The sequence below is a fragment of the Echiichthys vipera genome (assembly GCF_963691815.1).
Source record: "Echiichthys vipera genome assembly, chromosome: X".
Taxonomy (NCBI): Eukaryota; Metazoa; Chordata; class Actinopteri; order Perciformes; family Trachinidae; genus Echiichthys; species Echiichthys vipera.
Window position 1 is genome coordinate 6,214,868 of NC_139825.1, and position 20,608 is coordinate 6,235,475.

The following is a 20,608-nucleotide window of genomic DNA, read 5'->3' on the forward strand; positions in this document are numbered from 1 at the left end:
TCTGTATGTAAAGTATTCTGAGATAACTTTGTTATGATTTGACACCATAAATAACATTTAATTGAATTGATGAGTTACAGTGTAACTCATCAATGTGTAACTGTTACACATATCCATCCATCATCTTCAACCGTTTGTCCCTATAGGGGTCGTGGGGGTGCTGGAGCAGATCCCAGCTGACATTGGGCGTGAGGCGGGGTACACCCTGGACTGGGGTACGCAAGTCTATCACAGGGCACATAGAGACAAACAGAGACAAACATTCTCACTCCCACCTACGGGCAATTTAGAGTCATCAATTAACCTAATACCTGCATGTCTTTGTACGGGGGGAGGAAGCCGGAGAACCCAGAGAAAATACACGCAGATAGGGGAGAACATGCAAACTTCACACAGAAGGGCCCCAGCCCGGATTCAAACCAGGAGTTTTGTGTGAAACCACTCAGTGAACTACATCTTTCACCATCACAATATATGTCACCTTGCTCGCCAGCTAGCTTATTAACTTAGCTATGTTCCACAACACATGTAATGTTATCTTACCTGATGTGTTATATCCAGTGTCTTATTATCAACCGGGAAGTGAAAGAATGAGCAAGACCCGTTGCTTGTGTGAGTAATGAATGAATGAAGAATTGAAGCTGCACCATCTAATTTTTTATTTTCACACTGTTCCAGATCTAACAAGAAAGGTGGTGGTGTTGCTGCTATTTTTTCAGATATGTTATCATGTAAAAACATCTCATTTGGTTTCTATTCTACATTTGAATATTTAGCTCTAATAATCAAATCTGTACAAGTCATGGAACAATTCAAAAGGGATAAAATTAATTAATTGATAAGGTCCAATGGTGATTGACTGGAAGTAGAGGGACTTCACCTTACTATGGGCCTGCCATGATAGCTGTTTTTATCTATAATACCCACCTGTACTTAGAATGATCAATAACAACTCTTTCAATGTAAATGGCATGTGAGAGGCATGTTATGATTGACTTATCCTATCCTGTAATAACAGCAGAAATAAGTTGGAGATGTGTTATTGAAATGCATTAGCTGATACCACCAATAACCACAGACATCTCCAACTCATGTTGGACTATAATCTGAAGAGTTTGCTGGCTTCAAATCATTATTCAACTGTAGTGGCTGCTGCTTGATTTCAGTGTTATAAAGGCTGCGGACTAATATGGCTGGAAGTTGAAATATACTCCATAGAAACTAAATTCAAACAAAGAATTCCTCACCAAGCCTGAAACACAGTAGTATGATGTGGCACACAGGGCTGTGGACATGAAATCTGAGCTGAGTGATGAAGAACTGAATAGATTCATTGTTCTGCTGTATCTCTGGGGAATATATGGCAGTACAAACATGGCTATCGACTGCTACAAGTCAGTAAAGTCTGAACAGAGCTCTTTTCCAGGCCAAGAAAGTACACCAGAGAAAGACTGCAAATACGTGTGTGTGTGTGTGTGTGTGTGTGTGTGTGTGTGTGTGTGTGTGTGTGTGTGTGCGTGCGTGTGTGTGACAGACAGAGAGAAATTTACAGAGATGCAAGCAACCACAAAATTAACAGTAACTATAATAATTAGGGCTTGGGACTTGACGCGTTAATTTCGATTAATTAATTACAGAGAAAATAACGCAACCAAAAAAAATATCGCAATTAATCGCAATTAATTTTTTCCCTCAGTGCAGAATGTTGATCACAGCAGCAGGGGAGAAATGAAACCGAGAAGCGAGATGAGCTGTTGCTAAGTTCAGTGTGCGATCTTTGAGTTATCAAGTTCAGTTCAGACCAAAGATTTGCAACGCAGCGAGTTGAAACTTGCAACTACTTGCAACGTGCAGGTTTGCACCATTCTGAAACCTGCCCGTTGAGACCAATGCGACGAGACGAGACGGTGTATCATCTCCATAGCAACGGCTTTCTGTACTTCCGTTCTGACCTCCGACTTTGAAGGCTTTTTTTCGTAGCTGGATATAATTTGTAGCATTCTAAAATATAAATGAGGAGAGAGACAGTGAGATACTCGCTACAGCTGCATTTCTATAAAGATGAAACAGATAAAATATCTTTTATTTCCCTGATTCACTGCTTTGTTCTGGATTACTGCGCTGCTCTCCTTATTGCTCGCTCGTCCCTCTCTCTCTCTCTCTCTCTTTCTCACACACACACACACACACACGCTCATTGAGCCTCCAATCATAACGGCCTTTTCAACCAGCTGACAGTCTCTAAGTGACTTGACCAGCGGACTTTGCTAAGACTTGATTGGCTGTTGAAACAGCTGACCTGTGTTCCGTTCTAAAGCCAGCTGCTGGAGACTTGACAAGTTGAATCGCTGGCAACGACATCAGCCAGTTAGATTTCCAACAAGAGAGGTCAGTTCACACCGCTGCAACTTTCACCTGCGACGTTTGAAAACAGTTGCATTGCGAATCTTTGGTCTGAACATGAGAAACGACCAAGTGGAAACATGTACATGAGCACGGCTGTGTAAGAATTCACCTCCCGCCGGAGCTCTTCAGCCTCCGCTCCACCCCAATGCTGAACATGCTGCAGCTAACGTTAGCACAGACAACGCTGAACATGCTGCAGCTAACGTTAGCACAGACAATGCTGAACACGTTGCAGCTAACGTTAGCACAGACAAACGCTCCCAGGAGGGACTGTCATTAGTTGATGGATCATTTTTGTTTCTGTGTTTTTGAAAACATGGGCGAAAAAGCACTCTATGTTTAACTGTTTATTTTATGCCAAGGATCTTATTCTAAATATTTATGCAATGTTAGGTTTCCACTGTTCTTGAATATACTGGGTTGTGTTGTCTGGAGCCTAGTGGTCCTGGTAGGGACTCCCAAGGCTAAGAATGGTTCAAAGACTCTATGATCAAACAATGAAGAGGAAGAGAGACCGTGCCTGGAGGAAACCCAGGGCCAGGTTTGCCAAGGAGCCCAACCGGGCACAGCCCGAAAAAGTGCCGTGGCACCTCCCTCCTCTCCATCCTGTGGGCCCACCACTCGCAGGAGGAACCGCTGGGGTCGGGTGCGCTACTGCACTGGTGGCAGTGAAGGTGAGGGGCCTCGACGGACCAGACACAGGCAGCAGAGACTGGCTCTGGGGACATAGAATGTCACCTCTCTGTCGGAAAAGGAGCCGGAGCTTGTGCGGGAGGTGGAGCGCTACCAGTTAGATCTGGTGGGGCTTACCTCCACACACAGTCTCGGTTCTGGAATCTTACTCCTGGATAGGGGTTGGACCCTATTCTTCTCTAGAGTTGCCCAGGGTGTGAGGCGTCTGGCGGGTGTGGGGATACTCACAAACCCCCGGCTGAGCGGCGTGGTGTTGGAGTATACCCCAGTGGACGAGAGGGTCGCCTCCCTACGCCTGCGGGTGGTAGGGGGGAAAACTCTGACTGTTGTTTGTGCATATGCACCGAACAGCAGTTCAGAGTAGTCAGCCTTCTCGGAGACCCTGAATGGAGTCCTGCATGGAGCTCCAGTAGGGGACTCCATAGTTCTGAGACCTCATCGCCCATGTGGGCAATGATGGAGACACCTGTAGAAGATGATTGGGAGGAACGGCCTCCCTGATCTAAATCTGAGCGGTCGTTAGTTATAGACAATCTGTGACTAGCACAGAAGTCAAATAACAAACACCATGTTCGGACATAAGGATGCTCATAAGTGTACGTAGTACCAGAGCACCCTAGGCAAAATGTCAATGATCAATTTTGTGATCATATCATCTGATCTGAGGCCGTATGTTTTAGACACTCGAGTGAAGAGAGGGGCAGAGCTGTCAACTGATCACCATCTGGTGATGAGTCGAGTCAGGGGATGGGGGAAGATTCTGGGCGGACCAGGTAAGCCCAAACGAGTAGTGTGGGTGAACTGGGAACATCTGGAAGAGGCCCCTGTCCGAGAGATCTTTAACTCACACCTCCGGCGGAGCTTTACTGGCATTCCTGTGGAGATTGGGGGCATTTAACCGGAGTAGGCAATGTTCAAAGCTTCCATTGCTGAAACTGCAGTGGTGAGCTGTGGCCTTAGGTGGTCTTAGGTGCCTCAAGGGGGAGTAACCCTCGAACACCATGGTGGACACCGGTGGTCAGGGAAGCTGTCCGACTGAAGAAGGAGGCCTTCCAGGATATCTTATCCCAGAAGACTCCGGAGGCAGTTGCAAGGTACCGACAGGCCAGAAGGGCTGCAGCCTCTGCTGTGTCAGAGGCAATGCAGCGGGTGTGGGAGGAGTTCGAAGAAGTCATGGAGAAGGACTTTCGGGCAGCACCAAGATGCTTCTGGAAAAGCTTTCGACATCTCAGAAGGGGGAAACGGGGAACCGTCCAAGCTGTTCGCAGTAAGGACGGGACGCTGGTGACCTCAGCCAATGAGGTAATCGGGCGGTGGAGGGAGCACTCTGAGGAACTCCTTAATCCGACTAACACGCCCTCTTTTGTAGAGGCAGAGCTGGAGGCTGATGGGGAATCATTGTCAATATCTCTGGCAGAAGTCACTGAGGTAATCAAACAACTCCACAGTGGCAAAGCCCCAGGGATTGATGAGATTTGTCCAGAAATGCTGAAAGCTTTGGGTTTGGAGGGGCTGTCTTGGTTGACACGTCCCTTCAACATTGCGTGGATGTCTGGGACAGTGCCAAGGGAATGGCAGACTGGGGTGGTGGTTCCCCTATTTAAAAAAGGGGGACCAGACGGTGTGTGCCAACTACAGGGGTATCACACTACTCAGCCTCCATGGTAAAGTCTACTCCAAGGCACCGTGGAAAGGAGGGTTCGTCCTATCGTCAAACCTCAGATTGAAGAGGAACAATGCGAATTCCGCCCTGGACGTGGAACAACGGACCAGCTCTTCACTCTCGCAAGGATCCTGGAGGGGGCCTGGAAGTATGCCCATCCAATCTACATGTGCTTTGTGGATCTGGAGAAGGCATATGACTGGGTCCCTCAGGTGATACTGTGGTGGGCGCCGCGGGGGTATGGGGTGAGGTGGTCACTTCTGTGGGCCATCCAATCTCTGTACATCCAAAGCGAGAGCTGTGTCCGGATCCTCGGCAGTAAGTCGGATTCGTTCCCGGTGGGGGTTGGCCTTCGCCGGGGGTGCAATTTGTCACCAATCCTGTTTGTGATATTCACTGACAGGATATCGTGGTGTAGTCGTGGTGGGGAGGGGTTGCAGTTTGGTGGGCTGAGGATCTCGTCTCTGCTTTTTGCAGATGAGGTGGTCCTGATGGCATCGTCGGTCAGTGACCTTCAGCACTCACTGGATCGGTTCGCAGACAAGTGTGAAACGGCTGGGATGAGGATCAGCACCTCTAAATCTGAGGCCATGGCTGTCAGCAGGAAACCGGTGAATTGCTTACTCCTGGTAGGGAATGAGTCCTTACCCCAAGTGAAGGAGTTTGAAAAGAGAGCTGAGCTGGAAGGCAAAGCTCTTGATCTACCTGTCAATCTTCTTTCCTACCCTCACCTATGGTCATGAAAGCTGGGTCATGACCGTAAAAGAACGAGGTCTCGGGTACAAGCGGCCGAAATGGGTTTTCTCGGGAGGTTGGCTGGAGTCTCCCTTAGAGATAGGGTGAGAAGTTCAGCCATCGATGAGGAACTCGGAGTAGAGCCGCTGCTCCTTTGCGTTGAAAGGAGCCAGTTGAGGTGGTTCGGGCATCTAGTAAGGATGCCCCCTGGGCTCCTCACTAGGGAGGTGTTCCAGGCACGTCCAGCTGGGAGGAGGCCTCGGGGAAGACCCAGGACTAGGTGGAGAGATTATATCTCCACACTGGCCTGGGAACACCTCTGGATCCCCCAGTTAGAGCTGGTTAATGTGGCCTGGGAAAAGGGTCCCCTGCTAAAGCTGCTGCCCCTGCGACCCGTCCCTGGATAAGCGGTTGAAGATGAGATGAGATGAGATAAGGATGAGATACTGATTCATTCAACCTTATAAACCTGTAGTATAATACACTATAACAGCAGCATTTTAATGTGTGCATCAACACAATACTGTCGAGCATTGACTCTCATATGCATGTCACCTTTCTGAGCACATCAGCTCCTGAATGCAGCACAAGTCAGTGTTGGCCTTTTCAAATGAGCCTGCACTTTTCAGCTGCTCTGACATGTAACAATACGGTAACTCACAGATACTAAACAAGACATATTCACACACACATTTTCTTTGTTATCACTGCAGTCCAGCGATATGAGCAGCATACTCACCTCAAAGCCACGTCCAAACTGCATGTTTGTTATATGTTATGTCAGCACTTCTTGCGGCATAATCACAAGATTCAATGTGAGCCAGTTACATGAGGATAACCCTCCAACTACAAGCGGCAGTGCCCAGTCTCACCAGTTTGTGTTTGGCGTCAGTGAGGTATGTCTCCTCATAGCTGTCATCGTGGGTTGTCCAGCTGTAGGACACCAGGAAGTGGAGGATGGGCGGGTGGTAGGTGATCTCCGGACAAGCCCAGCGCACCACCAGAGCGCTGCCGTTCACGTGCTGCACCTTCATGTTGTTGGGAGCGCTGCTGCATACTGGGAGAGGGATGGAGGAAGGAAGGAAGACAGAAAGGAAGAATAGGGAAAAGAAAGAGGGAAGACATTAGTAGGAGAGAATTAAAAAAAAGGTAAAAATGTAAAATGGAAGGATGGAAGAGGAACATTTGTTTCAGGATGGGTCAGATGAAAAAAGTCGCAAACCAAGAGAAATGAGGGAAATAATGGATATGAAAAGAAAGGAGGGAGTGGAAGCAGGAGAAAAAGAAGAGATGCATTGGTGAAAGAGAAGATGAATTAGAGCAGTAAGGAAAAAATATAAATGGGAAATATGTAGTAGCAAAATTATGCAGGGGAGTAGTTAAAGACACCAAGGAAGTGATGAAAGGTGAGACATAAGTAAAATCAGATAAAGAAAGAATAGAGGAGAAAGGCATGAATGAAAGGATGGGCAGGGAAGGAAGGGGGACGAAGAAAGCAATGAGTATGAAAGGAAGGAGGAAAAAAGAAAGAGGATGTAATGACACAATACATTAGCTTACATTAGCTAATCATAGAAATGGGGGGGGGGTGTCAGTGTTATGTGAGTGTGGATGGTATTCGTAATGTGTTATTAATATTGCCGTGAGCTACTCTGGCTCAAACTCTCTCACACACACACACACACACACACACACACACACAAACACACACACAAACACACAAACACACACACAATGTGAATGGTGTCACATATACGCACACATTTCGTCTAAAGGGTCCAATAACACAGGTTTAGATATAGTCGCCTTCAGGTAAAATGCATCCGACCTTTCTTTAAATATATCTGGCAATGGGAGATATGAAGGCAACCACATAAACATTGTATGTTTTCTTAGGACTTTAACAATACACACTCTTGCATACCAGCTATCCATTCATTCTGATAGAACCAGCCCTGCACTGGCTAATACTAACTACTAGATGTCTCTGTTTGACCAGTGAGATGCTGTGCTCAGCTGGGATAATATTATAGATGGAGTATTTAGATACTAAACATTAGTGCCCAAGCACAAAAGTGCCCTAAAATGATCAGAAGTGGTGAAAATTTTGAATTTTTTATGGGTCTCAGTCTTGGGCGTGGCAAATTAGCTTGATAGCGACCCCTTGAATATTGCCAAAGTCAAGCCCCTGGATGCGCTTTCACCTACATGGATGATAATTGTCAGGCATGAGAAGAATGCAGAGACACACAAAATATCCTCTTGGAGGTATTTCCTAAACACAACAGGAATACTGCCATTTTGATTTGAACATGTCATTTTTGGGCATTTGTACAAAAACTTTGCTCTGTACCTTAACAAATTCCTCCTAGAGATTTTAATGGAACGCTTTCGAAAATTGGTCAGTACACCTTCAAGACAAGGACAACGCTAAATTGCGGAGCATACACGTTTTCATCAATCAGCTTGGCAGTGGCGGGGCCTCAAATTTTGCTCTCACGCCACAAACCAGGAAGTGGTCTTTAACTTGAACATACATTGTCCAATCTGTCACAAACTTCTCAGACATGATTGGACTCTCGCCTGAACACATCTCTGTGACAATATTTACTTATAGTCATAGCACCCCCTACTGGTATTAGGGAAATTACACGTTTTATACTATGAATTCTACGTGAAATAGGAAGTGGTTGTAACTTCAACATACATTGTTCAATATGCCCCAAATTGCTTATGATTCATAACAGTCCAGGCCAGAACACATCTTCATCTTAACATTCAGTCCGAAGCATAGGGCCCCCTACTGGTAACATGAAAAATGTTTTTTACCCAAATGGTTTTGGGTAATGGCATGGCAGCCATTCTGTGCCACCCGCCATAAATAGGAAGTCACTCTAACTGTAGCATAAAAGATGCCAAAGATGATTAGAGTCGAGGCCTGAGGACAACTACATGCTAATATTGACTAACAGACACAGCGCCACCTACTGGCAACTGCTTGGGATTCTTGAAAACTTACCAAAACTGGCACTTAGGTAAGAAGTGGCAAAAATTGCAAAGCTATACAGCAATTGGGCTTGTCTGTGGCCAGCAGGCTCCATAGTGCCCCCAAAGGCATGCCATGGTTGCGACTAAGTTATTTAGATGTTCACGAAATTTGGTGAGATCATGGCTCCCATCTTGAAGAACATATTGACTTTTTTTTCCCCAGAAAGTCAGCCATCTTTGATTTAGTGCATTCATTTGTTCTAATATGCCACCATGGGCTTAGTGGCCAAGCACGCGCAGTACTGCAGCACCCGCCTGTTTGTATTGTGTCCGATTGCCTGGAAGCACAGTCGCCCATTCACTCCCATACATGTGAGGGAAGGGTATTACCTCCAAAAAAAATTTTTGGATACAAATCGAGAGGCTCATAATTATCATCAGACCCTCTACTAAAGAAATTTAGATATTCTGAATTTTAGACCCGACCAAAATGGAGTTATGGGAAGGAGAAGGAGGATGAGTGGCTAAAAAGAGCCGTAGTGGAACACATTCAGCAGCTTAGTTCCCGTCTCCGTAAAATCCCAGATCAAGGCTCCGGCAGAGACACAAGTCTGCTGCTTACACTTTAAAACATTGTGTCCGATGATTTTATTATTGTTTTTCTCATGGGCACAGTGAAAAGTTTTTCTGGCCTGCATGACCTACATGAAATTGATAAATGTCGTTTTAGGGACGGCTGTATTGATTATACAAGATGATACATACTTTCCTTACATTGTTAGTAGGCTAATATAAACATTATAACTTGATACACTACACTTATTTATTTTTTTAGCTCTGTAGTCTATGCCAGTGTACAATTTAAATGTATTAATATATGGGTAGTGAAACCTCATCATACTCAATAGGCCTACTTGTGTTTGTATTTAATTAATTAGTACTTGGTAGACGTACTTCCTCCTTAGTTGAAACAAAGTTTCTCTGATATTTACCCACATAGCTTTAATCATTTCAGGTATAATTCCCATTAGCTTTCATTAGCTCCACTCACGGGGAAGTCGGCCATTTTTGAATTTTGTGCGGTGTTCATGTATTTTATGCACTTTACTTTTTCAAACTCCTAGATACATTAAGTATTTTCTTGGTATTATCCTCCATTAATGTGACGCTTAATTGTAAAGGAATAGTCAATACCTCGAATGATGATGTCATAATTCATGTGACTACCCAACATTTTAGGCAGGTATGGTGTTTTTCATAACTTCTCGTAGAGAATTAAACAGATCAATCCTAAATGTGGTCAGCAGAATCATAAGACCTTCAGGATGCCAAGTTGTAAAGCATTTGTGTTTGACTGGAACAGGGTTGCTGTGTCAAGGGGGGCAAATTGTATGTTTTGCCATGACACAGTAAACTGTTGTAATATGACTTTAAATTGTCCATTCTGCCCCAGATTTCACATTCCGTATGAGAGTTCAGACCTGAAGACTGGGTGTCACAGCAAGTAAAGCTTATGTGACAGACATTGTATGATTTACGTGAAATTTCTATGGTGTGGCCTACATTTGATATACAGCAACATGGTGTATGTGTGTGTTCTCTGGTGCCACATAGTGGGCATCGGAAGAGATACAACAGTTTAAATCCATAATTTGCCGTGCCCAATGCCCGATGCAGAAAATCATGTCTTGGGTCATGCATGCAGTGTGTGATGATTGCTGGAATGTATGGATTGGTCTACCAGCGTCCTGCCGACCCCCCAGACGCACATGGGGTGCGAGGGCCCGTACAATGCTGCTTGCTGTAAATTCTCAAAAACTGAATGGGGACCTTTGTCAGAAACAGGTTTAAATAAGACATAGGGATTTTCTCTTTTTCCCTGCATAAGTTGTACACACTTTCTTGTTTTATGATCTGTCTGTTTGTTAATTTTGCAAACTCAATGCAAACTTCCTCTGTGTTTATCTGATTCATAAAGTGCAATATACATTTCCAGAGACTAAATGAACCACAGTCATGTCGTATTCAACCTTCCGCTGCTCTGAGTTTATCTTCCCTAACAGAAATAGTGTTTTCATTGGTTCATTATTTACAGCTTTGCTGTGTTTTCTATTTTTGCAATTACTGTTTAGCTACCGTCACACTTTGTAGCGTGCTTCACATTGAAACCCTTCTAGCAACTTAATAAAGAGTCTCAAAAAGAGACTTAAAGTCCCAGAATGTTGTGCCCCTACACTGTGTAAAAAAGATTGACATAGCTTGCGGGTCTGAAAAGTGAAGCCAATGGTGAAGTCAAAACAGCCTGATGTTCATTTAGTAAACTATGGTCCCATTTAAAAAAAATAGACGATAAAGAAGGACAGGCTTTAGGGCGGGGCTACACAGCAGTCAGGATCATAGACTATAAACTAATGGATGGAGCGACCGGGTCTGAAGAAGGAAACCAATGCGGAAGTGCCTGAAGCCTGTATTCTAGCCAGTGGCCGGCAGGGGGCGATACGTGGGTTGCAAAAGACATCCGGTTTCATTCAAGTCAACGGTGAAAATGGTCAACTTCTTACTTGCTCTGTGGCTACAATAAACAAATAACAGAGGTTTTTATTGTCTCTATCGTTAGTTTGATGCCTTTAAAATACTCACTGGTGTTCATGTTTTCAAATTTGGTCCCAGTTTGAGTGAAATAGACGATAAAGCAGGGGATGTGTTGGGGGTGTGGCTTATGTGTGATTGAAAGGTCTCAGAGAGCTTGACTCTCAAACCTAACGTTACATCTGCCGTGGAAACCTACAGCCGTGATGTTGTTCTTGTTCCGGTTGAACTAAAAACACTCCAAGCAGCCTGCTGTTTAGTTTATTCTTTTAGTAACGTTACATATTATTTTAAGCCTTAACTCTCGCTAACCAAACTGAGCATGTCAGCTAGCGCTAATGTTAACCTGATGTAAAGCTTTGTCATTTATGCGCTAATAGCTGCTGGTTGTTGGTAACTCTTACATAGTTTTGCTATTTCTCTGTAAGTATGCACTGTTGTTAATGTTTTGCAAATAAGAATGAGCCTGTATAGCTTAATCTGTCACATCTATATGATGTATTCCAGTGCTTAAATAAATGTATATGAAATTTTTACGTCTTAAATAAATATAAAGAAGTTCAGTTTAATAGCAGATGCATATTGCAGCTGTAGTAAGTTGTTAGTTTATACAGTTTATTTGCACATCATTTTGTGATATGCGATTTTGTGATATTAACTGTCATAAACAATCCTCATATTCATTGCAGATGCATATTGCAGATGTGGTCACATGTTAGTGGGAAAAGGTTAATGTTAATATGCACGTTATACTATAATGAAGGGTCTGAAAGCAGGACAGTATACACGTTTTTGAGAAGGATCAGTTCTTCCTAGACAAGAAGGTAGAAAGATGCATTATGATGCACTGATCACACAGTAAACGGATCAATACTTAGTGGTGAACGTAAAAACTAATATCTGGTAATGTTTGAGGTATCTTTTTTTTTTGATATGGTATAATAATTTATTGATTTGAAGTCTTTTTGCTACATCTGTAAAGGGTCTCCACACAGAGAAAAGTGTGAGACCGGTGCCAACAGAAGGAAGAGCTCATCTGCGGAGGGGCATATTCGATGTCATTCATCTGGTTTTAGAGAAGCATGGACAACATTTTTAGTTCTCAAATGTGTGGTGATGATGAATGGATAGTAATTTATACATGATTCTGCGACACAGGGTTTCACAATGAAATGCAAGTTGTATTCACTTTATGCTACACAAGAGAAAATATTTTTATTGTAAAGGAGGATCATCACCAAATCCCTGATGCTAACCAGGCTCCGTTAATGTTGTGAGCTCTTTAAATCACCCACTGCAGTTTTTGCAATTTATTTATTATTCTCTGTCCTTAATGTGCACAATACTTTTATTCATATCCACATTTATTGTAATTGAAAAATGTAATAAATGATTATCCTAGTTTTCTGTTTTCCTGCTGTGATTTTACAGTACTGAGTGTATTAACATGAACTACGGAATATTCTTGCTTGGTTAATCACAAGACACATTTCTATAATGTTGATAACAGCTAACATACAGTATAAAGAGCATTGTAACTGATTACAGGTTGTGGCAAAAACTTTGATCAATGTGTTCTTGTCTGATTACAATACTGTACATGTTGCTAATGTTACAATTCATACCAGATCTGCACCATAAAAAAAATCAACAAAATTTTGGCAAGACCTTCATAAGAACTTTTATTGGACATTAAAATCTGAATTAATTTCAACAATTACAGTATATTATCAATGTAAACCTTGTAAAGATCATACTTAAATGTGTACAGAAGAATGTAATAAATAATAAATTCAGTGCAAAATTTAAATTCAAGTGTATCTATGTAAAAATACATACAGTAAATACAATATGCAGTATGTCAGCTCCCTCAATGCCAATGCTGTTCCCCTGTTCTCTGTAGCTCTGTCAGACCATCAACGGACATAGTCTCCTATAATCCACACACTGGCTGGATGGACAGAAAACATTGTAATGGTGACAAATGGATGTCAAATGGTAGGCTGTAGAGGAAAAGCCTTAGTTATGAAAAGTAAAATGTCTGCTGTACTGTTTTACATTAAATAGCAATAGAAAAGTAGCGTATTACTCACATAGAGCGGGTTTACATGCCATGATGACTGTCACGCTATTTTTATTCCTGAAATAAAAGATTAATATCAATGGTTGTCATAGTTAAATATTTGTAATGCCATTAACAATATTAATAATGCAGTAGAAAGGACTTGTAAAAAAGTGTACAAACACACACTGACATAATGCTAAGCTGTACTCAGACAATATTCTGTGGTGTAATCTAGTTAAATTAGCTCATTTCCATCTGCTAATATCCTAAATCTAGAGCAAACACCACATCCTTATCAAACCATAGATAATATTATAATAATGTAATATAATGCCGTTATCGTTCCATTGTTCACGTTATCTACCGTCAAGTAACGACAGTGGTTTAACTTCAGCTATAATAAAAATACAAGGTTAACGGTTATTTTTCATGATTACCAAACGTAGTTCTACTACAGTAATGTAGGTTGAGTTAGCAGCAGAGCTTACCTCTGATTATCCAAGCTAATGTTGTTAGCAGCAGCAGCGGCTCAGACACGTCAGGTTGCTGATAGAAGTGGGCGTGCACATGGACCCCTCGTGAGGTTCAACTCAGGATCCAATCGATGCACCCTTGTCCCCCCAAGTTCTTCCCTTTCCTGTCCACGGTTGCAAAACTTAAACATGGCAGCGCCCCGTGGACATAGAAAAAAGAAGACGGCAGCGTCCGAGGCGGTTTCTTGTCGGAGGTTCGCATATCTATGAGTGACGTCACCGTAGCTCCGTCCATTCATTATACAGTCTATGGTCAGGATAGAGGCTCAGTGATACATATTCAACAACTTTCACCCTCTCACACTGCGTTTACATGCAGTTTAAAAACCCAATTATATTTGGGTTAAGGGCATACCCTGGTTTCTTAAACACCATGTAAACACCATACCCCGGGTAAAATCAGGGTTTTCATACCCCGGCTAACAAACCTAGAGAATACCTTCAGTACCCCGATTGTTTGCGCATGTGAACAGCCATCTCGGTTTCTTCAATTCAATTCAATTCAATTTTATTTATAGTGCCAAATCATAACAAAAGTTATCTCAGGACACTTTACAAACTAGGTAAAGACCACACTCTATGACTTATTTATGATTTACATAGAGCCAACAATTCCCCCGTAGAGTACGGTGGCAACGAAAACCTTCCCTATAACAGGCATGAACGTCAGACAGAACCAGCTCTATGGAGGACAGACATCTGTCTGCACCGGTTGGGGAGGAAGAAAAGGAGAGAGAAAAGACGGACAGATGGACAGAGAGAGACAAAGACAGACACAAAGACAGAGACAGACACACTTCCAGTAACTATAATAATATCTATAGTAATGTGAATATGACTCATATGTTATGGCAGTTAATACCGCAGAATAGTAGAAACAAGCACAGCTAAGGTGATAGAATATGAAAATGCTAATAATTATGGTGGCAAACATGATAAATGATGAGCAGCGGCAATAGCAGCTACGACACACCGAGACATACCACCGATTGTGCCTCTATGGCTACAAATTCCATAGTTTATAAGACTAGTGATAGTATATATCACTAACAGTTATAATAGTAGCAGGAAGCGTCATGCAGGACCACGGCAGCAGGCACCACCACGATCAGCAGAGAAGTGCGAGAAGACAAAGCACAAACAACTCCAGGGAAGAAGAACCAGCGACCCTACGGTTCCCAGCCAAGTCACCTATGGACTGAGCTACTGCCGCCCCAGTGCAAAGAGGCTAATACAGAAGAAATATGTTCTCTTCGATTTGTTTTAGTTAGTACTCTAGCTGCAGCATTTTGGAACAACTGGAGACTCTTAACAGACTTATTGGAGCAGCCTGATAATAAGGAGTTGCAACAGTCCAGCCTGGACGTAACAAATGCATGGATTAGTTTTTCTGCATCTTTCTGAGACACAATGTTCCCTAATTTTTGCAATATTAAGCAGGTGAAAATATGCAGTCCTTGTTGTTAGTTTTATGTGAGAATCGAAGGACATATCCTGATCAAAAATAACACCCAGATTCCTTACTGTGGTGCTGGAGGACAACACAACATCATCCAGAGTAACAATATCTTTAGCTACTGCATTTCGGAGGCCTTTGGGGCCAAGTACAATAACTTCTGTTTTATATGAGTTTAACATCAGAAAGTTGCAGGTCATCCAGCTTTTTATTTCCTTAATGCACATTTGAAGTTTAGCTTACTTGTCTGTGCATGCTCCCCACAAAATAGAATAAACTAGGAAGCAACTGCGCTGAAAACAACGTGAAAAAAAACAACAATAATAAAGCGTTACCTTTAAACAGGGGGAGGACTTCACCATGGCAAGTAACATTTTTTACTTATCACCAAGAAGACCTGTTTTGGTCGTAATTCTGTCCAAACGTCAGCCAGTTGGGATTTTGACAAAGGTGAATCGGAAAAACAGCTGTATTCAGTCCAGCTGTATGTTAGCCACCTACTGTGCTGGAGGAAAAATTACTCTGTCATTTTCTCATTCAACCCCTACTCATGTTTACGAGGGGAATTTCAATAATCCGATCATTCCCTAAACCGGGGTACGGTCATTTTTGGACCCTACTGAGCGTGTCAACACTTCATCAGAGGTGATTGTAATGTTTTGGTCACCTTGGGCTCATTTATGAACCTGCGCATTGAATCCTTCCCAAAATATCACAATTTTTTGAGATTTATAAAACTGTGCAGCGCACAATCACACGCAATCTTTCCTTTATAACTACTTATAAGTTCCCACCTGTGGTGAATTATGCGGGGATGATCTCCATCCTGTGTCATCCCACTTTTCCTCCCACTATCTACTATAAATGTTAAATAGCTCAGGAATATGGATTACTAATTAATGAGGACGTTACATTGACTGACGTCAGGAAAATGACACAGAAGAAGGCGGAAGAAGCACGGCTCTCAGAGAAGGAAATGGAGGTTGAGCTCTGCAAAAATGGGTTTTTGGAAGCCTTTGCAGACGCATTTCAAATAAATATAAACTCCAACGTTATTATTTATAAGGAAGTTTGGCATATTCAAATATATAATATCGTGGGCTATTTAAAAAATGATAATAATATAGCAGATATTAATGTGTTTATATGTAAGAAGTGAGAAAAGAAATACAGGATGATATTAGAAAGCATTATTTGCAACATGTGAGGTCAACTACTTTCCATCTCACCAGGGTCAAATTTTACTGTTGACAGATAAATGTTATAATTTCCTAAATTAAAAAAATTATTGTAAAATTACCCTTTCAATTCAAAATTTTTGGCCCTAACTTTGCACATAACGTTTTGACAACTTCGGCCAAATCTACATGTTCTTAAAAACATGTAGATTTGATGATTAGTTCAAACTGCATCTTAACTGCGTGCAAACAGTATAGTCCTATATTAGTATAGCCTACAAATGGGCTTTATACAGTGTGAAACACATTTGCTGGCAGTTATTTTATAGTTAATGTGTATGTTTTTTCTGCTAACTCAGCTGTATTTCATGGTGTTTCCATCTAGTGTCGCTGAATCCTGAGTCGTAAAAATTTTGTGGGAGCTCTACTCACAGCTGATTGGCGTAGGAATATGCACATTTCTCCGCATATATTTTTTCTATAAATGTTTGCCACCACACATTTAAGCGCACAGTTCTGCCTGTCTACACAAGGTTTTTGTGCGCAACAAGCTTTATTAATGAGGCCCCTGGTCTTATTAGATGTTCTGTTTCTTGCTGTACCTTGCTGACAAAGCTAATGTCAGCTGGCAAACCTAGAGATATAGCTGTTAATTTCAAGGAAACTGCAGATTCGTCAATCGTCCGTTTCCCTCTTTAGAATTTATGGCTTAGTGAAGCACCATCGGAACAAAATGCCTAACACAAAGTTTCAAATGATAGTCCACAAAGCAATGGGTGATGTCACAGTAGCTACGTCCATCTCTCTCTCTCATTATAATATATACACACAAAGCAGATTAATGTTGGAATGACACGTTTAACCACCACACATGGTTGAAAACAGTGTTCACATACTTTGGTCAGGGTATCTGTAGTATAACGGCATGCTAAGAAGCTTTCAATACACTACTGTTGGAAAAGAGGGAGCTGCGTGTTACCATGCAACAATGCACATAATGATTATTGCAAACATTGTATCATATTATGCAAATGCGTAAGGTAATTTGATGATAAACATGGGTTGATTGAGAATATGGCTCATGTGCCTGGTGGATCCAAATTGATTAGCTTGCTCATAAAGAGCTGCAGTGGAGTTTTTCTATTCATAACCTGTAGTGGAGCCCCATGTGGCTTAGCATTACTAAAGCCATTAGTCACACACACACAAAAGCACACATGTTCACAAAGTAGAACACACACATGCACATACACAAACATCATTTGGAAGTCATGCAGTGAATGACCACTATGCAGGGAAAATTTATTAAACAGATCATATCAACCTGGGCCCAGTCAGCCATGCCCTGTGTGTTTGTGTGCGTGTGTGTGTGTTAGAAAATTGAATACCCCTATAAATGCAGTCCTAAAAGCACGTACATTTGTAATGTGAATTTCAGAATAAGTTAAATAAGGAAATAAATTAGAGGAGTAGCCCATGCAGTAAAAACTCAGTAAACGGGAGCCAGCAGGAGTCAGTCGGATAGGCCAGTGGACAATACGTTCACATTACAGGCCATAAGGCTCAGTTCCAATTCTTTTCCTAGATCCAATCTTTCTCACATCAGTGTGTCTATGGTGCGAATGGACCTCATTCCTGAAATGCCTCACATGCAACCAATAACGTCACATTGGAGAGACAGGCATCTGGTGCCTTTAGCATCTCAAATTCGCAAAACCCAACACCAGCGTCAGATCCTGGTATCGCCACCGGATCTGTAAACTATTCACTGCCATATAAGACAAGTGTACTTTTCTCAAAGCAGTGTTTCTTGTTTTTGTGCTTAGTGTAATCCCTGGACCTGTCTTTTGGTGGGTTTATACATTTATTTGTTGGTTTATTTCCACAGGAACAGTACATGAAAGCATTGGCAGCCTTGGCTATGTTTCGCCCAATTTAAATGAAACAGGCCCCGCCCTCCAATGGGCCCCAGAATTGATATGCAAAAATGTAATAATTCACAGACCTGTTTTTGTGTGTGTGTGTGTGTGTGTGTGTGTGTGTGTGTGTGTGTGTGTGTGGGGGGGGGGGGGGGGGGGGGTACATTTTCACCAGCCACTCAGCCCTGTCTGTCTCTTTACTGGCCCTCTTTGTGTGCCTGTCATTCATGACAGCATGCTACAAGTGTGTTGCAGGACTGAGCTCACTAACCAGTTAGTTAAACTTTTACGTGTTATGATGTCTTGGCTCTTCTATAGCTACTCCATCGCCATTATTTAGTCTATGGTTGCTCAGTGGATACATCTTTTGTGCAACACAACATCTGTGAAGTAATTTGTTTCACTATCAAAATTTGATTCAGTCCGAAAGTCTAGAAAATCTGAAAAAGTCTAGAAAGCCGCAGCATTGAATCACTTTATCCACATTAGCTGTTGAAAACGAGCCCCCGGATGTTTCAGACCACCAATGCAAGTAAACATTACTGTAAATGACAGATGTTACAAAGTCATCCTAAAAAAAGAGTATAAAAGGATGCACAAAGATGAAATTGATCATTTTAATCAGGGCAAGATATCAAAAAAGGATATTTTCTAAAATTTCTGATGGCTCATTTCAACTTGTAGTATCATTCATCTACCAGAAAGCAATATCGTGCTATCTCCAATGAATAGCTTGTGTCAACATCAGTGTGTAAATCATCCTCCTCAATGTGAACAAATCCCTGGATAAGCTCTTACTAACATGGTCCTTTCACCTCCTTGTCAGGGCTTTAATTTCTATGTGTATGTGTGTGTGTGTGTGTGTGTGTGCCCGCGTGTGTGTGTGTGTGTGCACTCAGGTTTTGCTGAATTGTTACTCATCCTCTGTGTGTTACACAACTGAAATGGGCTGCCCAGTGTGTCTGGCAGGGTGATGAAAAGACCCTCTTACGGCTTTCATCAAACATAATCAGCTAACACACACACACACACACATACAAACACACACGCACGCACACACACACACACACACACACACACACACACACACACAAATGGGAAATGTCTGGGTGGCAGTGAGTGATGGAGACCATAGGCCCCAATCACAGACTAGGACATGCATTGAGGGGATGTCTGACAGGTAAAGTCCACATAGGACAACTCTCTCTTTCTCTCTCTGACATATGTCTCTGAGAGGCCATTTGGAGGAGGAAATGACATCTTTGGCCCTGCAGCATGTTGACCATAGTTGATCAATGACCAGGTCTTAATTTTGTGGGTTGGTGCACAGGGCTTTGCAGTTGGTGGGATTAGGTGGGAACTCAGTCACAGGCCTCGCTATTGTTAGACATGAATCAATAGGAAACGTTATCAGCCGATTGAATGGGTGTTATCAGTTCTTATCAATACCATGAGCAGTGTTTCCATTCAACTGTCAAACTTTACAACTTTTGAAATGTCTCATATAAAATATTTCAAATTAGGTGTGTTTCCATCAACTGGTTTGGAATGAACTAGGCTGCATAGCTTCCTCAGAAGGGGGCGATGTAGGCTCCGCACAGCTGTAATCCACCAGTGAGCAGGGCAGAAGAAGTCTGGGTTGTTAACCAGAAACAAAACAAGTCGCCCCGTTCATCTAACCGTATCATTACCAAAGCAGGCGTAAAACCTTTCATGTGCATTTGAGGACGTTTTTTTCTAATTTTGCTGTTTTGATTCAGCTTTTCTAATGCAAGTCTTGAAATGCGTTTATGGAAACATGGCTATAGATATGAGGCTACCTATTAGTTGTCTCAGTAGACTGTTCCTCTATCCATGGTGAGCTACTGTAGATCACCCATGTGCAACAACATTAAATGGTGCTTTAAAATGTCCGAAAGTCCGAATAAGAAGAAAGATAAGGGTGGTGAAAGACAGGACTTTTACCCAGGAGATGTTTGGGTTCAGTGTGAAGTCAAAAGGTAATGTTAACTTTCCTAAATATGCAACGTAAATTAACTTTTTTATGTAATGTTCTTAACTTATGTCAGGAATGTACGTATTTTCACTCAATCTTTTCCTAGACCTAACCAAGTAACATTAGTTTTGTTTCAGTTCACAACGGACATCCAGAGTGATGCCAAGGACTAAAGGGCACTCACACTAAATTTTAACCTCAGCGAGCTAATGGGGGATGTTACAGGACATTTTGTTTTGTAAAGAATTATCAATATTTTTCCTCTTTGCATTGCAAATCAAGGTCAATGAAGTTGTAGGACCCCGAGAGGAAGTGCTGTTTAATGAGTTCTTTGTGTCTGGCTTTTCTGCTCAGCGCCACAGGAAGGGAGCGGGAGATAAGACGTTT

The 20,608-nt window shown here is 42.3% G+C and overlaps 1 protein-coding gene across 1 annotated transcript in view; it reads right to left on the reverse strand.

The window, feature by feature from the left end:
* The window catches only part of LOC310966028 (receptor-type tyrosine-protein phosphatase gamma-like), a gene marked incomplete at both ends in the record, with an annotated part of 771,775 nt that overhangs the window by 115,844 nt on the left and 635,323 nt on the right, over positions 1–20,608 (reverse strand). The window contains one exon of the mRNA XM_083939815.1: positions 6,370–6,554. Within this exon, the coding sequence (XP_083795941.1) occupies positions 6,370–6,554 (185 nt within the window). The remainder of the gene's footprint in view (positions 1–6,369; positions 6,555–20,608) is intronic.